The 26,112-nt window shown below is 32.3% G+C and overlaps 2 protein-coding genes and 2 long non-coding RNA genes across 4 annotated transcripts; 1 reads left to right on the top strand and 3 right to left on the bottom strand.

Annotated features, from left to right (window-relative positions):
• Nucleotides 1-258: 258 nt before the first annotated feature.
• Nucleotides 259-2,855, bottom strand: LOC149495240 (uncharacterized). The gene is made up of 2 exons (XR_016321149.1): nt 2,236-2,855; nt 259-473 (listed from the first exon to the last, which is right to left on the bottom strand). It is a non-coding gene; the product is annotated as an uncharacterized LOC149495240 (long non-coding RNA).
• A 6,193-nt stretch (nt 2,856-9,048) lies between these two features.
• Nucleotides 9,049-17,098, bottom strand: LOC119369067 (disease resistance-like protein DSC1). Its single transcript, XM_089722786.1, has 6 exons — nt 16,465-17,098; nt 13,690-14,794; nt 13,140-13,430; nt 11,813-12,922; nt 11,093-11,687; nt 9,049-11,005 (listed from the first exon to the last, which is right to left on the bottom strand). Exons 1-5 carry the CDS (start codon nt 17,037-17,039, stop codon nt 11,202-11,204), a joined length of 3,567 nt encoding a protein of 1,188 aa, XP_089578912.1. The 5' UTR covers nt 17,040-17,098; the 3' UTR covers nt 9,049-11,005; nt 11,093-11,201.
• Nucleotides 17,099-19,111: 2,013 nt separating this feature from the next.
• LOC149495239 (uncharacterized) lies at nt 19,112-20,058 on the bottom strand. Its single transcript, XR_016321365.1, has 2 exons — nt 19,808-20,058; nt 19,112-19,729 (listed from the first exon to the last, which is right to left on the bottom strand). It is a non-coding gene; the product is annotated as an uncharacterized LOC149495239 (long non-coding RNA).
• Nucleotides 20,059-20,431: 373 nt separating this feature from the next.
• On the top strand, nt 20,432-23,012 carry LOC149495238 (uncharacterized). The gene is made up of 5 exons (XM_089722664.1): nt 20,432-20,859; nt 21,049-21,130; nt 21,295-21,424; nt 21,652-22,250; nt 22,416-23,012. The coding sequence occupies exons 1-5, from the start codon at nt 20,432-20,434 to the stop codon at nt 23,010-23,012; spliced, it is 1,836 nt and encodes a 611-aa protein (XP_089578790.1).
• Nucleotides 23,013-26,112: the final 3,100 nt, after the last annotated feature.

The following is a 26,112-nucleotide window of genomic DNA, read 5'->3' as shown; positions in this document are numbered from 1 at the left end:
TTAAAAATATTACTACCAAATCATGTTGTGTAATACCCATACTGAGTATTCTTTTTAGAATATGGAAAGTCTTTTTTTTATTTTTGGTATATAAGTCAATCTATATATTTCATTTATTTTTTAAAAACTCTTTTTTAAGTTCATAAACTTATTATCCTATAATTGTTTGCTCCACATTAAGCCTTTTGTCACGACCCATTTCCATAGACCAGACCGGCACTAGGACCTGGGTGGGCTTAAGGCCCCCGAAGCCTGTAGTAAGCCTATATTATGCAAATCCCATTTACTATTCATAATTGTGGATACATACCCAATAATTTATTTCAATTATGTATCACTAGTACAGTTCATCTACAAACCACTAGAATACAATTGCGGAACTCTACCTGTACATTTATATCATCATTTATTTATCGTTTAAAGTCTTCTATACTTATGTCTCAACTACATAGGATTTTTCTTTCTTCTGTTACCTGGAAAAAAATAGATAGCCAGGGGTGAGCGCCAAATTCAATAAGTAGGGTTAGATAACCCTCTCACCCCACACAATCATACAGATGCTAAAATATTTTTATTTGTCACTCGTTAGTTATATGATCATGCAGTTTGTCACACAAATGGCAATACAACAGCAATCACAATTATTATCACCTTCATATAATCACATCACGTGGAGATTAGTCAGTGGCACCACCTGAAACCCCAACGAGCCATCCTCACACATGGCTCGCCCTCTCATACATGTGCACCAGGGAGCCGATCCCTCATACGGCCAACTGGTCTAATCCTCACTGACCAGTCCTCTCATTGTTTTTCCATTCTCTCTTTTCTTTTCCATACCAACAAGAGGCAATCCGGTGGTCTCCATCCAATCTAGATCATCAAGTGCTCACAACAGGAGGCCACCCTGTGGGCTACAATCAAATCTAGATTATCAGGTGCGCAACAACAAGAGGCCATCCTGTGGTTCTATATAATCCATATCATCAGGTGCACACGGGGGCGCCGATCTCCCATTTTCCCGGCCGACGGTCATATACCATATCATATTCAGGATCCATATCACAGACCGTCCTCACAAACCCATAGTGGTCCACTTCATCCCAATTCCACACAAACAAGGCACAGTATATTCATAGCACAAGTAATCAAACAATTTTTAATATCAACAATTAGTGCATCATAATATAGCAATTCAACAAAATAATGCATGATAACATTTAGCCGTGAATGCATGAATGCAGGCAGATGATACTAGTTATCTAACACTAGTCACTGTTCTTTATTGTCCTCTAAGGGAACTGCTTTTCTAGCCACATGCTTCGAGCCTTTGTCCTTGCATTTCGGAGTTTTATAAACCTTTAACATAAACAATAAAATTCTAAGTAAGAATTTTCATTCGAAAGATTATATTTCATATTCGTTCATTAGTTTTGGTAATCAATTATTTAATTCCCTTAGTAATTTAAATTTTATATATATATATAGACATATATTGGGTTTCCTTATTTATTTATCTATTCTAATGTATCGCCTTTAAATAAAAGGTTTAGTTATTTGTTAAATAAGATTTTACGATCATACTAATCAAAATATTAGTATTACGAATAATAATAATAATGATAATTTTAGTCGGCATTTAATTTATTAGCCTCTATATAAATTCATTACTCTTGTTTATTTATTTATTTGTTTATATTTTTCAGATAAGTGCCGTTAGTAAATTAATGTTCCATAATAAATTTCGACAGCACTTCCCCTATAATTCAACTATCCACCAATTAACTCAGTCAATCATTTTATCAAGTTCTAACAACCCATCCATCGGTCAATCAATCAATTTAACTTTTCCCTTCCTCCATCCGAACGTCTATATCCACACTACCTTACATCCATAATTTATAATTTAATATTACCTACCAAATAATCTACCTTAAATCCACATTTAAATTCCACAAATTTATTATTATCAAATTTTCCTAATAAATTTATGTAATACTAGAATTAAATTTAATTAGTCAAATATTTAATTAATCAATAGATCAACACTAATTTAAATTAATTTATCTACTCACAGTTTACTTAAATTAATTAACTAATCGAGATTACTTAAATTAAATCAATTAACTCAGATTACTAAAATTAATTAACCACAATTAATTAAATTAAATTAATTAGTTAAAAATTTCTAAAATTAATTTAATTAACTAAAAATTTACTAACATTAATTTATACCGCAAAATTAATTAGTTTTTTCGTCGCAGATCGCTAGATCTGAGCTTTACGCGTGCCAGATCGAAACTACGCGTGTTGGAAGCGACTGGACCACCTGAGATCGATGCTCACTTGGACAGATCAGGGGAGGAGCAACCTTCTGTCCCTGCTTGGCTTGAACGGAGAGAGGCGTCGGCAATGGCGGAGCTACTGCAGTGTGGAGCAGCGGCGAGGTGGCGCGACGCGGCTGAGCTCGTGCTGGTGGCTTGCGTTTCTGCTGGAGCTGCTGGGACGTGATGCAGACGCAGTCACAGGGAAAAGAAAAGAAAAAGAAAAGGAAAAAGAGAGGAGGAAGTGGTGGCGTAATGGTGCCGCTGGAGGTGTTGTAGAAATGGTGAGGGAGAGGGAATGGGATAAGCGTGGAGATAAAAAGAAAGAGGGCTTCTAGAAGGTTTGGACTGGTTCGATTCAATTCTGATTCGATTCAGCTCAAATCTTGGTTTTTCGTTTGATTTTTGATTTTTCAAATGGTTTTTGATTCGGTTTATCACTGTACGAATTATTAATTTGCATTTAAATAATTAAATACATTTCCAGGCTGTCAGTTTATTAAATTAAAATGGAAAATCTTTGAAAATAAAAATTCGGATTGTTTCACCTTTGATATATATATTTTACTTCAAACTTATTAGATTAAAAAAAATACTTATACGATCTACAAGTATGCTCAGTTAGTAACACAAGCTGGATATGTGGAAAAACCTCATCGGGTTCGATTGCCACTAAATGCACCTACAGAAAAGGGCGAAGAGTTTTAACTGCAACTAAACTCTGAACCGAATTAGGCGATTCTTGGTAATAGTTCGGATGCAGGTTGTTTACAAAAACAAATAATCATACTAACAAAGGTTTAAAATTTAGTAAAGTTTGATAATTTATTAAAAAAAAATCATATGAGTTAGCAAAAAACTTTAATATTTTTAAATAAACTTAACGAATTTCTAGTGAATGTCATCATAACATATTCGCTAATATTAGAAAAAAAAAATTTGCAGAAAAAGAAAAAGAAATTCGTTATTTATTTATTATTGGTGATAAATCTCATTAATGTCATTATTTATTTATTTTGGTTGTTAGTATAACTTTCACCCACATGCATACCTCTCTCTGCGGTAAGATTTCTTTTGTGCTCAGTGAAGAGAACAATGTACGATAATTAAAAGGAGAAAGAATCTAATGTATTCTGGACCACCTTAATGTAGTAGACCTCCTGATCTTCAGGTCTTAGTGGCTGTGATTATGGGTTGGTTTCGTGTCCCGTCCCATCCAAATAATTACTTGGCATTTGATTCTTTAAGGGCTGATTTGTATTTGCTAACTGATTTGAATTTATATTATATTTTTATTAAATTTTATAAAATTTATTAATTTAATTTTTGAATTATTAATTTTATATAATTAGTTTGTTCATAATTAAATAAAATAATAAATAACTATTAAAAATTATTGTAAAAAATTCATTAAAGTGTTTTATTTATATGGCAAGCAAAAATGAAGAAATGCAAAATTACCGTAAATTTTATCTTTTATAGCAATCTCATTCAAAATTAAATTAATTTTTATGACAATTGTAATCCAAATTTGATATTTTATAAGTATTACAATCTATATATTGAAATTAGAATTGGAATTGGAATTTCAAATAAAAAATGAATTTTTTCGATGATCCTATGTTGGAGCTTGGGTTAATTTAACCTAAGCTCATAGTAAATTTAAAAAATGTCCGCTTTAATACTCCTTCGTCCTAAAAAGATAATACATCTTTCTTTTTTTATTTGTCCCAAAATATAGTCCACTCTCATTTTTTGCATTATAGTTAATCTTTAAATTATCCATTACATCACTAAACTTTATTTTATTTTCAATAAACCCTGATTAATTCTTATTTATTATTCTAATATAATAATTGCTTGCGTATTATTTAAGATGAGTATGATAAGAAAATTATATGAATAAAATTATCCTTTAATCATAATAATTGCTATTTTCTTAAAACGTGAAAATAAAAAGTAAACTATATTTTTAGAATGGAGGAAACAGTAAATTGAGAGACAATGTATGAGAGAAAAATTATTTTTTAATATTTCTTGATTACGGATAACACTAATTTTGAGAGATAAATAAAAAGTTAATTTACAAATTTGGTTCAGACACCCAATTATATATATATATATATATATATATATATATATATATATATATATATATATATATATATATAAGTGTTCAAGAAAATAAGTAGAAACATTACTTCTTTAATTTACATGCTTTCACTATCTTTTTCTTTTCTGATGATGCCATAATTATATCAAGGGGAAAAATCCCAAAAAAAAAAAAAAAAAAAAAAAAAGGAAAGAGCGAGCTCACCATAATAAAATTGAGCCATCCCACACTTTTACTATCCCTCTCAAAAAAAAAAATGATACAGTGAGCTCATCATAGTATTCCCTTGCGCTTTCTCTCTCTGCTTTTCTCTCTATCTACAAAAAGACACATTCACTTTGACTCTCTCTTTCTCTTTCTCTGCCTGTGAACACCCACAAAAGCTACAGTTCTACAGATTCTTTCTTCTCTTAATAATCACAGTTTGTTTCTTTCCCTTTTTTAATTCAAATTTCACAGATTCTTTACTTTCCTTCAAATCTCTCCAATTCCATATTTTCCTTTCCTTTTCTCTCTTTTTTCTCTTAAATCTCTCTTAATTACCTCAGATTCCTACCAAAATCTCTCTAAAGCTCCTGTTTTTCAGAATCATTGTCAAAGTTATTCGGTTTCTACGGCTTTTAACGTGGGAGATATGAATTGAAGCTGAATTGTGATTGATTTTTTAATTTGTTTTATCTGATTCCATCTCTCTTTGTTTGATTTTTTTAATGAGATTGGCTTATTCTCAAAAAAAAAAAAAAAACTCTTTATGCTTAGAATTTAATTTTAGTATATTCTTTTTTATTTTAACAACAACCGATTTGAATTCTCTTTTAGGTTGTTGGACAATAGTTTTTTAAATAACAGCACTAAATGCTATTTTTTACAATATTAAATAATAAAATAAAACATTTGAATTAGATTTTAAATATTAAAATAATATTATATAAAAAAGTTAACTCATGTAAATATTTAATTTTTAAAATTTTATTAAAAGTTTTAAAAGTTAAATTAAGTAAAATTATTGAAACAGTTAACCGTTATTAAAACAACTAAAGCAATCAACGGTTAAAAAAAATTTTGCCAAATAAATCCTTATATATAATCTAATATAATATAACTAAGAGAAATTCACGTAACTACTTAGACCATTATATTCCTCATCAAGTATAAATGTCATAGTCTAAATACTTAGACCATTATATTCCTCATCAAGTATAAATGTCATAGTCTAAATACCGAGGAAAATTGGCCTCAAAGTCATAATTTAATAAATTTTTTGAAAAAAATCATAGTTAGATAATTATGTAACTCTTGGTCTTAATTTAAAAATTTCACGAAATATTTCGAGCATAAAAAATATTATATTATTAATTTATTTATTTAATTGTTAAAAAATAAAGAATCCACCGATAATATTTAAATAATCAAAATATACCTACTGCCCATTATCCACAATAAACTGTCATTTTGACTTTAAGTTTTAATTTTGGTTATAGTGGTAGTTGGTTTTGGATTATATAGAGACATGGTCAACTGATGATATCGGCAACGATTTTCAAAGGGATAGAATGCCTCTCCCTCGCGTCTTAGCCTGGGCTCCACTGACGTGTCTCCCATTAGTGTTTGGGAGGGGTTCGTATGCCTGTGGAGTGCCTTAAATCATGACGTTTGACCATTGGATAGAAGTCTTTTTTTTTCGAAGGAAAGGTTTTGAGCCTATCTTTGATCACTTTTGATATTCTAGTAATAAATAAATAATATTCTCATAATTGCTTTTGTTACAAATTAAATTTAGAAAGAAAGGAAATATTAATTTCCATGAACTGATATGATAGACTGGAATATAATAATAAAGAAAATTGATGGGTTAAGGTATAAATTATATATATATTTTAAAAGTTTTACAGTGTTACAAAAATCAGTAATAATTTATAATTCAAAATTTTATCCTTGATTAATTTTTTATTTTTAAAAATATTAAACTCAAATTTATTTATTTATTTATTTATACAATATCGTGACCTTTTCTCCATTTTTAAGTGAAGACCACATTGGAATAGTTCCTCTGAACTATGTACATGGCGGATGGCCGAGTATTATTATGCAGTTATTATAATATAAAGAACGAGAAAATAATAGCAAATCAATATATATATATATGATTCACTAGATTTTTTACAACTCTTACCCTCGACTGTTTTAAAATTTTTAAATCGTCAATAAACAATGAAAAAATAATTATCTTGTCCATGAGATTTTAAAAAATTAATTATTTTATTTTTATATTTTTGTATATTAAATATTTTATTTCCAAAATTTAGTTGCGTCTCATCAAATAGTCTTTCTATCTAATTAGAGTGATTTTTGCCTTATTAATTTATCAGTAAAAGACCAAAACACCTTTTTTTCGTAAGATAAAAATTAAAACCACTATCCCTCCTTTTCTCCCCTGTCTCTCCAAATCTCCATTTCTAATTCTACAACTATTCAGATTAAAAAATAAATAAATTAATTAATACATTTGAAAAATCTGAACTATCAAAAGTAAAAGACTCCATAAAACTCCCACTTCTAGTAAATCAAATCCAACCCACTATTACAATCCAACATTCAACTAAGTTTCAAGATTTGAAACCACAGTCCACCATTACAATCCAAAACCGAAATATGAAAAATAAAAATGCAAAAAATTAAAAAAAAAAAAAAAACAAAACCTTTGACGAAGTGGCTAAAGCTTAAGGGCATCATTTTTCATTTTAAAATAATTTTCTTAGTTCTCTCTTACTTTTTTTTCATCTTTTTAACGTAAAACGCTTATATTTTTATTAAGAGACCTTACCCGTGTAATGGTACTTTAAACGGGTTTTGAATATATATGGGTAGTAAAAATTTAAACGGATTTAGATACGAATATTTTAAATTGATATTTAAATAGATTTGAAACGGATACGAATAGTAAAATTTCAATACTAACGCAGATAGCTTAAAATTTATGGATACCCGCCCGGCTTTTATACCTCTCTTCCCAAATTCAACAAAAACGGCCCACTGATTCTCTTTTTCTTCCATTTATTTAATCTGGAAGTAGAACCAACCTTAATTAGTAAAAACTAGACTTAGATGAATAAGTACTCAAAAGGCATTTTTATTAAGCCCCCTAATTTATTGAATTTTCTCTATAAAGCCTAGCTCCTAACTTTTATTTGTTCTTTCGATTTTTATATTTGTGAGCTTACAAAATGTGCAATCATCACTCGATGGAATCAAAGACTTCTTCAATTAGATTTTCCTTTTTGGCTTTGAAAATAAAGAATCAAACATTGTTTTCTTCTATGTTATAATTTCTATCTACTTTTATTTTTTATCTCTAAATGATTATTGAGATTTTCTCTTATCATATTATTGTGAATTTATTGTTTCTTATAACTAACTTCAAGTTCCATTTACTCTTGATTAAATAAAAATTTAATTTTTAAAAAATAAAAATTGAAGCACATATGAATAAATAAAAATTTGAGATTTATACCTACACAACTTTATTGATTTAATAAATACACAAATTAAATTAGAAATTCCTATCACCTAACAATAATGCAATTTATTTAAAAAAAAAACAATAATGCAATTTCTGAACGTTGACTGGTGTTTTTTTTTTTTTTGACAAAACGTTGACTGGTGTTTTGAATGGTGGGACATGCAACGTTGGGCGAGTTGGTAGAATACGCGGTTGTATTCGTTCTACGGAAGCAGATTGGCAGTTAATTATGTATTTTATCCTTTTGGGAAAATTGTCCGGTGTATGATCTCATCCTACGTGTTAGACTAATTAAAAGTAAATTTTAATATAACGAAGTTTTTTTAACCATTGACTAAATAAAAAATAAAATAAAATAATAACAATTAAAAAAAAGACTTTTCATCATTTAAATTTTTTTGTCAACTTTCAAGGTTTGTACTGTTAATTTGCATTAAAAAGACAAAAGTACACATCATTTAATAGCATACCCTACATAGATGATTAGGTATTGTTAGATGGAGAGTAGGGAATAAAGTTTTGAACGACTTTTCATCTTTAGAAGAATTAAACAAAAGAATTTCTATTTGCTACGCAATTAAAAGGCATATACATTATTCCTCAGATTAAGGATTAGGTCAAATTATTAATATATGTTAAAAGTAAAAAAAGCATGTGAGAATTTTCTGTCTCATAACTCAGTTCTTAATTTTTATATTTCTGCCATAACCAAAATGCAAGAAATCAAAAAATAAAGAATACAAAAGGTAATAGTGGTGTAAATTTTAGTCCATGTTTCATCAAAACATTTTACTTTTCAATGACCATAATATGATTTGAATGATGACAGCTCCAAGATCTTGCAACTAAAACATTGGGGCTGTGAAATTTAATTGATACTCTATTGAAGAGCTGCAAAGGTTTCAGAATGTTACCAGCACTATATCGGTGGACTTCATCAATTATGTGGGTGAAGAATATTCCAGAATTACTAGAATTAAAAAAAAAAAAATTTCAAGTCATTTGCTTTGTATTCTTTTAGTTTGAATTTTATATTATGAGAATTGAACTTGCAGGTCGAAGTAGAAGTCTCTCGATTAAAAGAGTTAAAATCAAAGAAATTAAAAGATCTTGTTCCGAAGGAAAGGTCAAACCTGGAAGACATAATAGAAAGACACGCAAATCTAATTCCATATTTTGTACATACTCCATTGCAGATAATGGATACTGGAATGCCCCATTGGACCTGCAAAACTTCATCCCATGTCAGTTCTTGGTCCCGTCAGGCTCCATTTAAGGCTACCTCAAACGATAGCCTTCTCCCATCTTTTTCTCATCCCCAAAGTCGATTCAATTGGGTTTCGCTTGCTCAACTTGGAAACTTTCTTCAAAGCCCATCTGACAACCCATGGCGCACCTTCCTTCACCAAACGCCTCCCTATCTGCATTTGGTCGGACTGCCAATATGATTTCCGATTTGGTGAGATAGCCAATATAATTTTCGACCAAACTGGTTTGGTATGCCGGTTGTGGCATTGTCAAGAAGCAGTTCACTCAAGGGCATTTTAGCCATAAAAATATTTTCTCTCTCACTGGACTGCATTTTAGTGCGTTGACTCACAGTTAAACAATAAAAAATTGACTAATTATGTATTTTGAAAAAAAAAAAAAACGAGTGTTGACTAATGTATTTAATCATAATATAAGGAGGATATAATAGTAATTTTTCTTGTCACTAATTTTCAGATGAAAATAAATTAATTTTGATTTATTATAATTTAAGAGAGTTAATTGGTTCTTTAATCTTGTGCAAAAACCTTTAACAATTTATATTTCAAAACATATTTCTCTATTGTTTCTCAATTAGCAACTGAACTCATTTGTTTTCAATTAGCAACTGAATTCATTTGTTTTTCCACTCTGTCTGTTTAACTATTATCATACGATCTTTGACATTTTTTTTTTTTTTGTAGAAAAAATCATACTACAAATTTCATCGAGAGGAAACTGAATGCAGATATGAAATATAGATCAATATATTTTTATAATTTTGTATAAAAGTCTATATTAAACTATTTATATAAAGAATAAAAAAACATCATCTTGATTTGAAATTTTTAATCGAGTTGACAGAGCATAATACTTGTGCTATAGGCGATTGCTTAATCCGCTTAGTGGCTATTCGTGGTCATTATTCGATTCCATAATTTTTCTACAAGTTTGATCTAATCACTTTCAAATTTCTTCTTTTACTAGAGAAAAAATCTGCACTTCTTTCTACATAATCGTCCAAATAGCAAAATATCATAGACAAAATTACTATAATGGTGACAACAATAACTCAAAACTAAATCTAAGAACAAAATCCTAAAATATATATAACAATAAATCTCAATATTTTAACAACAATAACTTAAATCTATATAAAAAATATAATCTTAGTATTATTAAAAAAAATAAAAAAAAAATGGAAAAGGGGCAGCCGCTAGTGAGAGCTCACCGGTGTTCACCCATGAAAAAAGAAAAGAGAGCTTATAGAATTTGGGAGAAAAAAATTATTATTATCAGATTTGGGAAAAAATACAATTAAAATAGAATATGATCAATGCATGCATGTTCATGTCATTTGTAATAACAAAAGATGTAAATTGTCTAATATAAGTTGATTCAACGACATCACAATCAGAGAAGTGGAAAAAAAATGTAAGTGAAAATAATATAAGCTTTAATAATACATTGATAGCTATTCTAACATTGATTCTATTGGTTTTATGTTGGTTTTCTTTCTTAGTTTTCCGTTCTTCATTCTTTTTTTTTTTTTTTTTTTTTTTCTGTCACAATTGAATTTGATTTTCCTGGTATAATTTAACCAATTTTCAGAGTCTACTTCAAGAGGAAGCAAACACCTCTTGAGGGTCTAATATGAATTATGCACAAAAAGTTCAAACCAGCAAAATAAAGACATAAGGATGAGAGTAAATAATCACAAGCATTTAGGCACCAACACAGCATGATTAAAGATCTTCCACCAACTGCAACGAGCCATTAGGATCCATTGCTAATGAACAACTGCAAAAAAATAGGAATAAATTAGCAATTATGAAAGTAATTAAGCAAAATGCCCAAAAGAAAACACAAAATTACAAATTTCTTTACCTAATGTCATTTTCAGTTTCATAGCCACATCCATTTTGGCTTACTAATTATAATTTTGGCCTTGATTTCTTCTTCCAAAATTCAGTGTTCCACAATCATCCTTCTCTGGTTATTCCCGAATCCCGATACCATCCTTCTTGGTTTTAATCATTTCTAGTTTCGGAATCAACTGTGTCCTATATTGTTTCCAAGATATAGGATGAACACCACACTGAATCATCCCCTTGCTTAAAACTTTAACATATTTCTTTGTGTTGTAATCATAGTCTTCAATGGCAAACTGGAATGAAGCCTGAGTGAAATGCTCACAGTTGAGAGTTTCGTACAAAAGGAACACATGTTTTGAATCTAACTTCTTACTCATTAGCTTGATCTCTGGAAAATGAAAGTCATAGATCATCCCAGATTTATATTCCAACTTCGCAAGACATGTTATCAAACTTCTATGAGAATTAAGAAGTTGGGGATCAATAACAGCACAAAAACAGAAACCCAAAATATCTTCCCTCTCCAGCTTGAATGAAAGATGACATTCACTTGTCCAATATCTCATCCTTGGCAGCACTTCCACCCAAGGGATATATAATCTAAACTTCTGCAACATGAAAATAAATTTGATAAATATTATGAAAATAAATAGTTCATCAAAGAGAAAATAGTTCATCCATTTTATTCTGTCTACCTTTCCATTAATTGTAACATTAGAGAAAAGAAACATACCTTCTTGTTCAGACATCCAGACAGAGCAGTTTCCATAATTTTGAGACATACATCTTTCCCCAATTTGATGCAATTACGAAAATCAAGATATTCGCCATGCTTCACATAAATATACTCTACAAATGCTTCTTCATCTTGATCTTTTAGGGAAAGGAAAGGATATGATATAAATTCTAAGGAGGTGCAATTGGATGCAACAAGAGACATTAACCATGGAAGCTCTGGCAAATTTCTTAGCTTCTTGCAATCACTCAAATCAAGTACTTTCAACTCAGAAAGTTGTTTGATGCTTGCAGGTATGGTTTCAAAACTGTTTCCAATTAAATGTAACTCTTCCAATGAAAGTAATGACCCGATACTCTCTGGAATTTCTGATAGACCACACTTATTCAGATAAAGTTGCCATAGGCAATTCAAACCGGACAAAGGAGGCAATTTCGTCAAACCTTCACATCTCTTACAACATAAATATTGCAATTTGCTTAATTGATTGATAGAAGGTGGTAATGCTTTTATGCCACTTCTTTTTGCCTTAAGCCTACGCAGAGATTTTAAATCTCCAAAGTTTTTTGGCAATTCCTCGAGTTTCAAACAATCTGTAACATCAATCGCTTCAAGAGATTTTAACTGACAAATGCTTTGTGGAAGACAAGACAATTTTGAGCATCTGATGAGAATAAGATGCTTGAGACTTTTTAACTGGCCAATGCAGCTGGGAAGATTTTCAAGCTCTTTACAGTCTGACAAGTACAATTCAACAAGTTGAAAGCAATTTCCAATTGATGAAGGCTTTATTGCAGTTCCACAAAAATATAAATATCTTATATTGCAAGGGATTTCTGGACATTCTTCAAGTTTTAAGCAACCTTCAAGATTAAGAGACTCAAGATTTTCTAACTGAATGCAGGTTGGCAAACTGCAAATGCTTACACAGCCCTTTAACTCTACCCAAGCAAGATTCCTTGAATATTTAAGAGATGAAGGAATCTCAACTAAACTTTCACATCCTTCCAAATATAATTCCTCAAGGTTTGGGGCTTCAAATGAATCTGAAATTCTAATCAAGGACTTAGAGCCGTTGAGATCCACAACTTTCAAATTTCCAAGAGGCTGTAATAAAAAGAGCAAGAATATGAATGATTAAAATTCAATGTTTAATTTATATTTGTTATGGAAAAGAAATAATAAATTTCACTCTCATCAAATCAATCTTATAAAATTTAACTCAATTAAATCCCATCTTATTATGTTATACTTGAAGTTCATTTACACCAAATAGGAAAGTATTAAACTTTAGGAAATATAGCTAAACTTTTAAAAACCGTACCTTATTATCTCCATCCCACAGTTGTTTGAGCTGGCTGTTAGGCAAGTGAAGTTCTACAAGATTATTTGGGCAAAATTTCAATGGCAAAGATTCCAAAGGGTAAAAATGCCAATATAAATATCTTAGCTGTTCCGGAAGAAAATCAAGGCCATGGGGAAGGATATTTCTCTCTGAGCTGTAATGATCATACATATAGAGGAATCTAAGATTAGCCATCCTCCTGAAAGCTGTGGAACTTATAGATTCAACTTTAGACATGACAAGCGAAATGCACTCAATCTTTTCAGTTCCCTGATAAACAAACAACAAATGAGAAATGAATATCTATACATATGTATAAAAAAGAAGGGGTGATTCAGCAAAAAAATATTAAAAATAAATGCTATTGGAATCATCTCTAACTCTAATTTTGTGGAGTGGTGAGTTCAAAATTAATTAAACTCAAATAAATAAAATATTTAACTATAGCTATAAGGAGAGTTACACTCCTTGCAAAATTCAAATATAAAAAGATAAAAAAAAAAAAAAAATAGCAAATTTTGCTCCTTACCGAATTTGTTTTGAATACATGAGAGATGTCCTTAGGATTCCACAATCTACTACGTCCTCCAGGCTCTTTGCTTTCCTCATTGACAATCTCCTTTCCCATTTGTTGCAGTAAGTTATGCATAAATACTGTAAAGTGTAAAATTTCTATGAGAGATTTATCAACAAGACTCCTCATTCCACTCCTGGCAAAGAAACCAAAACTTTCTAATAATTTTTCAACTTCACTGATATGGCTTCGTTCAAACAAACATGCGATATCAAGAAATATGCGTTGCTCATCTCTATCCAACCTTTCATAACTTACTTTTAGAATATCTTGAATTCTCTTGTTCGGGATGCTTTTCAATTTGAGCAACTGGCTCTCCCAATATTCTGTCTCCTTCCCATAAAGATTAGAGCCTAAAACTTTTAGTGCTAATGGGTTGCCCTGAGCATAACTTATCACCTGCTGGGATAGCTCAATATATCCTTCTTTAGGTTCATTTTGATGGAAAGCGTGCAAGCTAAAGAGTTGAAGATCTTCCTGATTGCTTAATCCCTTAACCCGACAAATATGTTCTTCATGGCAAACGTTTTGAAGTACTTGTCTATCTGTACTAGTTATAATGATTCTACTTCCCTTACGGTACAAACTACAGTTTCCAGCTAAAAGATCTAAATCGTTTGAATCATCAACGTCATCAAAAACAATAAGAACTTTCTTCCGTTGCAGCCTTCTCATAATCCAGTCATCTAAAACTAAAAGAGGTGTGCCTATTTTTAAATTTTCGTCTCCCAGTAGTGAACTAATCATTTTATCCCGTAAAACAATTCTTGTTTCCTTTCGTATCTGTTCCTTCACATTTGAAACAAAGAAGTGGGCATCAAATTTAGCCTTGATTTCGGTAAATACTATACCAGCAAGAGTTGTCTTTCCAATACCAGCCATTCCCCAAATTCCTATTGTCCAATTTCTATCATCTACATCAGTGTCCAATAACAATTTCACTTTCTCCGCACGCCAATCGATTCCAACTAACTTGTCATGGTAACCAGCATTTGAAGGCATATGACTTAATATCTCTGAAACACGATTGACGATTCTCTGAACTAGCATTTGATCATTTCTGATCACAAATGAAGAATAAATAGTAAGCAAAAACTTATATATTTACTAGAATAGAATCAATTAAGTGTTTGGAAAAACTGGGTGGGTAAAACCCATGATTGAAGGAATAGGAGAAAATGAAATAGATTTTTAACAAGAAAATAAAAATAAGTGAGAGTTCAAAGGAGTGGATATCGTGACTAAAAGCCATCTATTCTTTGGAGACAATGCAAAAGGTAAAATCGTTGATATTGGTATAGTAGGTTCTAATCCTTCAATAGAAGATATATGCTTAGTAGAAGGATTACATTAGTCAGATTTGTGATAAAAATAGAAGAGTGATCTTTGAACCCTCTTTATGAAGTTCAGAACATGCATGATAATAAAACTTGTTGGAAAAAGATTTGAGAAGATCTCTCTGATATGCATAACCTATACATATGTTTATATGTTTAGTTTCTATTGATAATTCTAGTTGGTTATGGCATAGAAGACTTGAACATGCGCCGCGAAGATAATAATTAGTCTGTCTATAGTCTATAAGAAAAGAGGAGATTATATGAAAAACGTAACCGATTCTTTCGTTTCCTTGGGTCACTGGCCATCCGCCGGGAGTTTCGGGTTTAATACCGATATTTTAGCAACAAATCCAATAAATCTAAGTGTAGTCCTTGGTGTATTAATTTTTTTTGGAAAGGGGGTGTGTGCGAGTTGTTTATTTCAAGAATAGGCTGGATTGACCCAGCTGCGCTTTTTTTCATTTTAACTAGGAAAGACAAGGTGCATGATCCTGCGAATTACTTCTGAATAAATTAAGAAATCATCTTTAAGAACCATCTTAATTATTCATTCCATCAATAAGATTTTCATCCAGTCGAAGTAATTAAAAATTCTGAATTGAAATAATAATATTATTGAATCATCAGAACTACTTCGATATCTATTTTTTAGTTCCTATCCACAAAGTTTTTGTGAATTCATACAATTTTTTTGTTTTTCCATTTCTTTCTTTGTTCCGAATTATTCTTTGAATTCGAACTCTTCGTTCTTTTTCTTGATTTAATCTCTTTATTCAATATTCAATTCACAGTTACAAACGAAAAGGAAAGATTTTTATTGGAATCCTTATCTAAATCTCCAGTAGTAGGGCGGATTTGATTAATCGTTCTTTGTTGTTCAAAATGAATGGTTTCGTTTTTGTAATTTTCTAATTGTTCTAAAGTCTTAGAAGTTGAATTAATCAAATTCGATTTTTCTCGTTCTATCTCAGAGTATCCATTCATTCGAACTGATCTGCTTCTATTTCCACTTTCCGTAAGCGGGCCCGGGCTTTTTCCAGCCGTTCAATGGCCCCCTCACGTAGTTCTTCTGAATTTCGAATAGTATCCAAAATCCTTTGTTTTCGATTATCTAATAAATCACTTAATGAAAGTAGATTATCTTTCCATTCATTGCAAAACTTCCATGATCCCTTCCCGAACCAAACATGAATCTTTCGATTCATTTGGCTCTCACGCTCCATTTTTTTTTTTCAATTACTTATGGAAAATTCCCACTCCTTCCCTTCTAGTCGTGGAGGAAAATCCAATGCATTTGTTATTGTAGATGTGTGTGCAAGATTGATCAATTATTAATGAATAGAAAATAAAAAGACATGGAAAAGTAAACAGGGGAAAATGATAACTTTACTTGATCTCATTCGAAACAAAAGCACTTAAGTCGTTGCTGATTGTCTTCAAAGCATGGCACCATCCACCCAGGTTGTGTGAACTATCGCTGTGATCTTTTAAAAGCCTAGCAAGTGCCCTTGCGAAAGGGCCTCTCAGCTCTTGAACATCAGTTGGATCTACACGGTAAAAAACTGGTAAAACTATTTGCCCGGACTTTTCTCTGCATTCATTTATCACAACAAGCTCGTCCAAGCACCATGGAGAATCTGCATAGTTTTTTGAGAATATGGCAATTGAAATACATGATTCTTGAATTGTTTGCTTGAGGGCTGGTGTTATTTCAGTTCCTGTTTTAAGGTTTTCATCCTTGAAGGTGTCGATTCCTTTTTCCTTCAAAGATTCAAAGAGAAAGGAGAGAAAACCATCACGGATGTCTTTGCCTCTGAAATTAATAAAAACTTCATGTTTATTTAGCTCGGAAGGGGTTAGCTGGGAAGATTTTGAGGAAGGAGAAGAAGCAGAATTGGCATTAATGATAAAAGAAGGGGTTTGCTGGGAAGAGGTTGAAGCAAAACAAGAGAAAGAAGAACCCATGTTGGAGAATTCCAATAATACAAGAAGCCGTAGAAGGCGAGTTTTATAAAACGTAGAAGAGTATATATAAAGTTAAACCATTGAGATTTGAGAGTCATCATCACAGAAACTTCATAGACGCTCACTTTCCTAAAGTCGTTAAAGTCGTCATAAAAAAATCGGCCATTAAATTCGTTAATGTTTGATAATTAAAATGTAATCATGCTCATTATCCACATTAAAACTACTTTTTGTATGATAGGTAACTTATTATATAAATTTACTTTAATAAATTAATAATTAATATATATACTCCTAGCTCCCATAATTTTAATCGGCAAAAAGAAAATTATTGGGAATATCTTCCATTTATACATGGAAAGAGGGAGGAAAAGGAGGAAGAAAGACACAATATGAACACCGTTATTGCAATAGTCAAAAAAATAAATTAAAGGAAATATTTTATACTTATAAATGGAAGGAGGAAGAAAACACATAATAATAACTTAGGAGGCGTTTGGTTCAGCTGCTTCATGCAGCTGTTTTACACCCAACAGTTATATTGTAAGTGTTATGGAACTTTTTTGTATCAATTGGTAGCGGATTCGTAATGTTATTTTGGACTTCATTAACCTCATCAAAGTAATTGCTAATAAAATTTTTGTTTCAAATTGATATTTTTTTATGATAATTTTATTTCTAGTTATTTAAAAATAATTTTTTTAAAATATTATTTGAAAATTTTTAATTATTATTTTATTAATATAATACATTAAAATAAAATAATATATTCACTATATTACATCATAATATATAAAAATAATCATATCATTAATAGTTATTTTATATTTTAATAGCAACTACTATTAACATTTTACCAAACACGAATAGTAATCAGCTAATCGCTATCAGTCATAAACTACTAGCTATCAGCAACCGCTATCAACTAGTAGCTGATACGAATTACTAAATCAATGGGACCTAAATAGATAATGATTCTCAAATCTCATCTCATCCTAAAGGTCTATCATCTTCCTTTCAACTCTCTCTTTCTCTCTCTCTCCTCTTTTATTATACCGTTACATCATTTTATTGTTAATCATGACATTTTTTTTCCCTTTAAAAAACCCTAAAAATGCTTTTAATGCTCATGAAAACGACAGAAGAAATTACAAAGAAGCTGAGAAGACGATAAACAATGGATCTACGACCTTTAACAAAGACATACATTTTTTAACCAAAAAAAAAGAAACAAAAAGATTGCACATATGCAACATGCATGTGCCTCTCCCACGCGTCTTAGGCTGGCCTCCACTGACGTGTCTCCCATTAGTGTTTGGTGGGGGGTTATCGAGAGGTTTGACTACTGGATAGAAGTCTTTTTTTTTTTTTTTTAAGGAAAAGTTTTGAGATCACATTTGATATTTTAATAATAAATAAATAATATTCTCATAATTGCTTTTGTTAAAAATTAAATTTAGAGAGAAAGGAAATATTATTCCCATAAATTAATATGATAGACTGGAATATAATAAAGAAAAATGATGGGTTAAGGTGTAAATTATGTACATTTTTTTTAAAGTTTCACAGTGATACAAAAATCAATAATAATTTATAATTCACAATTTTATCCTTGAGTAATTTTTTATTTTTAAAAATATTAAACTCAAATTTATTTATTTATTTATACAACAGACCTTTTCCTTTTCTCCATTTAAGTGAAGGCCACATTGAAATTGTTCCTCTGGCCGGGGATTGTTATGCAGTTACTTTAACATAAAGAACGAGAAAATAATATCAAACTAATATATATATATGATACTCTAGATTTTTATAACTCTTACGCTCGACTGTTTCAGAATTTTTAAATCGTCAAGTAACAATGGAAAAATAATTATTTTGTCTCTAAAGTTTTAGAAAATTAATTATTTTATTTTCATATTTTTATATATTAAATATTTAATCCTCAAAATTTGGTTTTGTCTCGTCAAATTATTATTTTTGTTTAATTATAGTGATTTTTTCCTGTTAAATTACTAGTCAAAGATCAAAACACCCTTTTCATAAGATAAAAATTAAAACCACTATCCCTCTTCTTCTCTCCAAATCTCCATTTCTGATTCTACAACTATTCAAATTTTAAAAAATAAATTAATCAATACACTTGAAAAATCTAAACTATCAAAAGTAAAAGACTCCATAAAACTACTACTTCTAGTAAATCAAATCCAAGCCACTATTACAATCCACCATTCAACTAAGTTTCAAGAATTCAAACCACAGTCCACCACTACAATCCAAAACCGAAAAATGAAAAATAAAAATACAAAAAATTAAAAAAAAAAAAAACAAATCCTTTGACGAAGTGGCTAAGCATTCACAGACCTGGAGAGTCACCGTCAGAACTTGGGCTTGTACTCTTGTAGTTTCATACTTTTGAAGGTCCACACTGTGCTTTCTTTCTATTCAAAAGGTATGTGGGTTACATTTATTTTTAACTTTTTCCTCCTAGCAGCAGCATAGAATGAGATGTTTGAAGTCTATTTGAGAGTGGTTTTGTTGTTTTATAAAGCCTGAGTTGTGGCGTGCTACTGGGCGGACTATATGACAGCGGCGAAGTCTAGTTATAGCTTTCCCAAATAGTAGAGACTGAGGAGGAGTAAATGGGTCCTTGTTGATTGGCATTGTGAAGGAAAATGAGAAGGAACAATCTACACAAACCAAGTTTTTTGTTAGATCTTTGTCTTTTGATAAATATTTTTTCTTGGAATAATTTCAAGCCTCCAAACCTTCACAGTTTCCAAGAAGGCAGGACCATCTTCTCGCAGTGGATCCAGTAAAATTGGGCTAATTTGTGGTGGTGGGAGGAGGAAGACCATGAACAAAGGTGTAGAGAAAGAAAGCTTAAGGGCATCATTTCTCATTTTAAAATAATTTTCTTAGTTCTATCTTACCTTTTTTCATCTTTTTAACTGAAAACACGTGTATTTTTATTAAGAGACGTGCCTTACCCATACTTTAAACCTGTTCTGAATGTATGCTGCTATTAAAAATTTAAATGAATTTAGATATACATATTTAAATAAACATTTAAATGAATTTAAAACGGATATAAATGGTAAAATTTTAAATGAATATAGATACATATAAATTAAAATTTATGGATATCCATTTGGTTTCTTTCCCGCTCTTCCCAAATTCAACAAAAACGGCCCGCTCACGGATTCTCTTTTTCTTCTATTTATTTAATCTGGACGTAGAATCCATGTTAGTTAGTAGAAACTAGACTTACACATATAAGTACTCAAAAGGCATTTTTATTAAGCCCCCTAATTTATTGAATTTTCTCTATTAAGCCTAGCTCCTAACTTTAATTTGTTCTTTTGATTTTTATATTTGTGAGCTTACAAAATATGTTGTGTGTTTCCTCAGTTAAATACTGGGTGGGAGTGAATGGGGATGAGGTTGGCCCAATTATTCCAGAACGGGGGTTCAGACAAGGCTGCCCATTATCGCCCTATTTATTTATTCTCTGTGCTGAAGGACTGTCAAAGCTGTTTAGTCAGTCTGAATGCGAAGGTCGCCTCAAAGGCTGTAGAGTCTCGCGAGCTGCTCCTCGGTTATCTCACTTGTTATTTGCGGATGATAGTTTGTTCTTTTTTGAGGCATCACGGACTCAAGCTCTGGAGATTAAAAATATTCTAATTACTTATGAAGCAGCTTCAGGTCAAGCAGTAAATTGGCAAAAATCTGGTATTTTTTTCAGCTCTAACACTTCTGAGATGGATAAGACTGCTGTTCAAGGGGTTTTTGGTGTGATTGCTCCTTTAAACCACGGAAGGTATCTCGGTCTACCATCGTTAATAGGTAGGGACAGGAGACGTATTTTTTCTTTCTTGAAGGATCGAGTGAGAAAGTTGGTCAGTGGTTGGAATCAGAAACTCCTATCCAAAGGGGGGTAAAGAGGTACTCATAAAAGCTGTAGCACAAGCTATTCCCTCATTTTGTATGAGTTCTTTCCTTATTCCAGTATCTATTTTAACGGAGCTTCAGCGACTCATGAATTCCTATTGGTGGGGAGGAAAGATGAGATGGTTGAGTTGGGAAAGGATGTGTGTAGCGAAGGAAGAAGGAGGTTTGGGTTTTAGACATTTGCGAAGTTTCAATCTGGCCTTATTAGGAAAGCACTGCTGGAGGCTTTTACATAATACAAACTCTCTCTTTTATAGCTCTTTCAAATCTAAATATTTCCCTAGTGGGGATTTTCTTGGTGCAGGCGTTGGTCGTAATCCAAGCTTTGTATGGAGAGGGATTTGTGCAGCCAAGGATGCTATATGTTCAGGTTTTCGGTGGAGAATCGGAGATGGTCAATCGGTTAATGTCTGGACCGAACCGTGGCTATTGCGGTGTCACGACCCGTTTCCGTGGGCCGGACCGGCACTAGGGCCCAGGTAAGCTTAAGGCCCCCGAGGCCCGTAGTAAGCCTGAAACATAAAAAAAAATTATTATCTCAATATTTTATTAAATCTCGGCCCAATTTATTAGCTACAACATTCCACATTTAATATGGGCTCACATAAATATATCGTCTATGTTAATACACGACTAATTGTATACAAATTTCTTGGTGCAGGCGTTGGTCGTAATCCAAGCTTTGTATGGAGAGGGATTTGTGCAGCCAAGGATGCTATATGTTCAGGTTTTCGGTGGAGAATCGGAGATGGTCAATCGGTTAATGTCTGGACCGAACCGTGGCTATTGCGGGATAATCAGTTTCGGGTTCACTTGCCTATTCTTCCTGGTTTTGAGCATATACGGGTTTCTGATCTTATTTTGGCAAATGGGGTGCGTGCTTGGAATTTGCCACTGATACATGGTCTTTTCAATCCTTCCATTGCTGAAATTATTACTTCTATCCCTTTAGCTACAACTGTTCAGGACGACATCCTTATATGGCATTGGACAGACTCTGGGATATACTCTGTGAAATCTGGATACAGATTAGTAGCATCTCAATATGTGGATCCTGAAGATGTTTGGCGGTCGAGTTTTTGGAAAATTCTTAGGTCACTGAAAATTCCACCGAAAGTGAGACATTTTCTCTGCAGGTGTTGTCGAGACATTCTGCCAGTTAAAGCAACTTTGGCAAGACGGGGACTGGAGCTTGATACAGGATGCGATTACTGTGGTAACACTGAAACGTTAGTCCATGCTCTTGTTGAGTGTCTACAAGTGAGATTTTGTTGCCAGTTTTTTGGTATTCAGCTTACTACCGGGAATTTCCCAACTTTCTTACAATTGTTGGAACATTTTTACAAGGTGTGGGAGAACGAATTTTTTGAAAGTTTTGTTATGGGACTATGGAGTGTTTGGTCAAGCCGTAATGAGCTGAAATAGAATCAAGTGGAAGAAAGACCTTATCATGTGGTTACTCGAGCCAGAAGTGTGCTTGCATCTTGGAAGAAAGCCCAGCTGAAGCTGCCAGGTTCAGGTACAGGTACAGATGCTCTTGTAGGTAGTCAATGGTTTCCACCACCTATTGGTACTTTTAAAATCAATTTTGATGCAACTCTTTTCCCCTCTGTTGGCCATGGGGCCGTTGGTGCTGTCATTTCAAATTGCAACAGCGGGTTTGTATCAGCAGCAACGTCTTCATTGCAAGGTTGTTCTTCTCCAGCAGTAGCAGAAGCTCAGGCGCTAAGAACGGTGTTGTCTTGGTTGATATCGAGCTACTCCAGCCTGAAGATTCAGATTGAGACCGATTGTCTGCAGGTTTACTGTGCTATGACGAATTTTGTCCAAGATTGGTCTGAGTTTGAAGTAGTTATTTCTGAATGTAAGCTACTTTTAGTCCAATTGCCAACTGTCACCTTGGCTTGGATAAGAAGACAAGCAAATGATATAGCTCATGTATTGGCTAAATCAGTTCCTTATGGGGCTTGTTTTCAAACTTGGGATATTGTTTCCACTTGTATTGCTCGTTTTTTCTCTTAATAATAAATGACCAATATTAAATGTCAAAAAAAAAAAAAAAAGACTTCTTCAATTAGATTTTCCTTTTTGGCTTTGAAAATAAAGAATCAAACATTGTTTTCTTCTATGTTTTAATTTCTATCTACTTTTATTTTTGATCTCTAAATGATTATTGAGATTTTCTCTTATCATATTATTGTGAATTTATTGTTTCTTATAACTAACTTCAAGTTCCATTTACTCATGATTAAATAAAAATTTAATTTTTAAAAATAAAAATTGAGGCACATATGAATAAATAAAAATTTGAGATTTTAATAGGTGAAATTCCATAGATTTATACCTACATGAACGAGTATGAACAGCCTAAGGGCCAACACCAACAGCAAAGCAAAGAAAGAAGAATCGAGAAGCTGCCGCCCTAACCAAAAGCAAAAACCCTAAAAATAAAACACAACATTTCCTATTTATATTAAACCCATATAGCATACCCGTTTCACTTAACCCAAATCCATGTAACAAACCCATCAACCCATATTGTACAGCTGTAATTTTAATTCAGTTACAATAGACAGTATACAATACAGTAGGGCCTAGAGTAAGCAAATACAGCACCCTTGTAAATATAAATAGTACTCATTGTACAAACTTCGGGTAATGAGAAGAGATATACAGTTTCTTCATTTTTGTTTGTTTTCTGTTCATGGTATCAGAGCCTCCTCTGATATTTGAAGTTTTAGAGCTTTCTTCAAGCTTCCTTTCCTGAAATCAATGGCAGAAATTTATGATCAAAACAATGAAAACACAAATGTGCAATCAGAGACTTACAAAGTTTCTGCATCTGAAAATTCAGCTTCAAATCTCATCAATATTTCCTTGAATGGCCGGAATTTCTTATCATGGAACAGATCCATGACCATAGCCTTGAAGGCCAGGGACAAATATGAATTTGTCACTGGTGAAGAACAAGAACCTGCAGCTGGATCTCCATTGAGAAAGAGATGGCAGAGGATCGACAATCTGGTAACATCTTGGATCTTGAACTCTATTTCTAAAGATCTAGTTGAAGCATTTTTGTATTATTCCAGTTCCAAGGATCTTTGGAATGAATTAACTACCAGGTATGGTGAATCAAATGGACCTATGATTTACCAAATAAGGAAAGATATTTCAATAACTGTGCAAGGTAACCAAACAATAGCAAATTACTACACTAAATTGAAAAAACTCTGGGATGAGTTGGCTTGTTTAAGGCCCATTCCCAAGTGCACATGTGGAATTGCAGAAAGGTGTACCTGTGGAGTTGTGAGAGCAGCCTCAGATCTAGATAGAGAGGAGAAACTTATGCAATTCCTCTTAGGACTGAATGATACATATGATAATGTTAAAAATCAAATTCTGCTTATGGATCCATTTCCAAGCATGAGTAAGGCCTATTCAATGGTACTAAGTGTTGAAAAACAGAGGGAGGTGAATACTGCAATCTATGACTCAAGTGAGAATAGCAGCGCAATGTATGTGCAAAAATCAAACTACAATAGTAGAAACACAAGTAATAGCTCCAGATCTAAAGTTGACAAGCACTGTGATCACTGTAATGGAACTGGCCACACTAGAGAGACTTGTTTTAAACTGACTGGTTATCCAGACTGGTTTGTTGAACTCAAAAAGAAAAAGAAAGCTCAAGCACATTTTGGACGAGTAGATGATGAACAATCAATTATTAAATCAGGAGACAATGAGAATGATGTATCCAGAATGGTGAGAATGGAGGTCCAGCGTGCAATCAAGGGCAAGATGCAGTATGATGATAAGGCAGAGGATACACCTGTAGCTAATGCAGTCAGTTTTGCAGGTATTGTTTCTCATTTTCATTATAATGTGCATGATAAGTATGATTTAGTTCCATGGATTGTTGACACTGGTGCAACTGATCATATGACATACATGCATCATCTGTTTCATACATTAACCAAATTACCTAAACCAAGAACAGTGACTTTACCCGACAACTCCACTAGAACTATAACACATGTTGGCAAAGTCATAATGCATGACAGATTGGTATTAAAGGATGTGTTATATATACCAACATTCAAATGCAATTTATTATCTGCATCAGCCCTTGCAAAGGACAATGCACTATCGGTGAAAACACTACCTAACCACTGTTTGTTACAGGATTTGCAGACTGATGAAGTAGTAGCGATTGGCAAGTTGTTTGGAGGCTTATATTTTCTTGATAAGAAGTGTTTTGTACCCATTCCTACCACTAAAGCTTTACACACTTGTACCAAACATGATGACCATTTGAAACTATTATGGCACCTTAGATTGGGTCATATTTCTATGGCTAGACAAAATCATGTAATAAACTCAGATACAAACAGTGGTTCTTTTGAATGTAATGTTTGCCCCCTTGCAAAGCAACAAAGATTGCCATTTTCTCCAAGCTGCAGTATTGCTAAAGGCATGTTTGATTTAGTACATATTGACCTATGGGGACCCTATCCTATCATTTCTTTGACTGGTGCTAGATACATGATTACTATAGTAGATGACTATAGCAGATACACATGGGCCTACATGTTACCAAATAAACAACAAGTCCACTCAATTCTTGACCATTTTATTAACCTAATAGACACCCAGTTTCATACCAAAATTAAAACAATAAGGACTGATAATGGCACTGAATTTGTAAATCATATAGTAAAGTCATTGTTCCTTTCTAAAGGAATTATACATCAACTATCTTGCCCTTATTCTCCACAGCAAAATGGAAGAGTGGAGAGAAAACATAAAGAAATTTTGAACATTGGAAGAGCCCTCCTATTTCAGGCTAAGTTTCCTAAGCTTTTTTGGTCTGAGATTCTCCTATCTGCTGTTTACCTAACAAATAGAGTGCCATCTGCACTCTTAGAATGGTTAAGCCCTTTTGAAAAACTGCACCAAATACAACCAGACCTTAAACACTTAAGAGTTATTGGCTGCTTGTGTTTTGCAACCAATACTAACCCACACAAAGACAAGTTTGACCCTAGAGCTAAGCCATGTGTATTATTGGGTTATGGGGCTCAACAGAAAGGTTACAAGTTATATGACATGCACTCTAAGCAGA

This window comes from Jatropha curcas, chromosome 6 (genome assembly GCF_041381405.1).
Source record: "Jatropha curcas cultivar XTBG-Jc1 chromosome 6, XTBG_Jcur_1.0, whole genome shotgun sequence".
In the NCBI taxonomy this organism is placed as follows: Eukaryota; Viridiplantae; Streptophyta; class Magnoliopsida; order Malpighiales; family Euphorbiaceae; genus Jatropha; species Jatropha curcas.
Note: the sequence above shows the minus strand (reverse complement) of the source record. Positions and strands in the feature narration are given on the sequence as shown.

Excerpts from the sequence above, each read along its gene's own strand:
- LOC149495238 (XM_089722664.1), top strand. The coding sequence starts at position 20,432 with ATGTTGTGTGTTTCCTCAGTTAAATACTGGGTGGGAGTGAATGGGGAT. Across the intron at positions 21,425-21,651 it reads ACCGAACCGTGGCTATTGCG|GCGTTGGTCGTAATCCAAGC; the intron begins GTGTCACGACCC and ends TTCTTGGTGCAG. Across the intron at positions 22,251-22,415 it reads CTCTTGTTGAGTGTCTACAA|AATCAAGTGGAAGAAAGACC; the intron begins GTGAGATTTTGT and ends GAGCTGAAATAG.
- LOC119369067 (XM_089722786.1), bottom strand. The coding sequence starts at position 17,039 with ATGGGTTCTTCTTTCTCTTGTTTTGCTTCAACCTCTTCCCAGCAAACC. Across the intron at positions 14,795-16,464 it reads TTTGTTTCGAATGAGATCAA|AAATGATCAAATGCTAGTTC; the intron begins GTAAAGTTATCA and ends ATTTGTGATCAG. Across the intron at positions 11,688-11,812 it reads CTGGATGTCTGAACAAGAAG|AAGTTTAGATTATATATCCC; the intron begins GTATGTTTCTTT and ends TTCATGTTGCAG.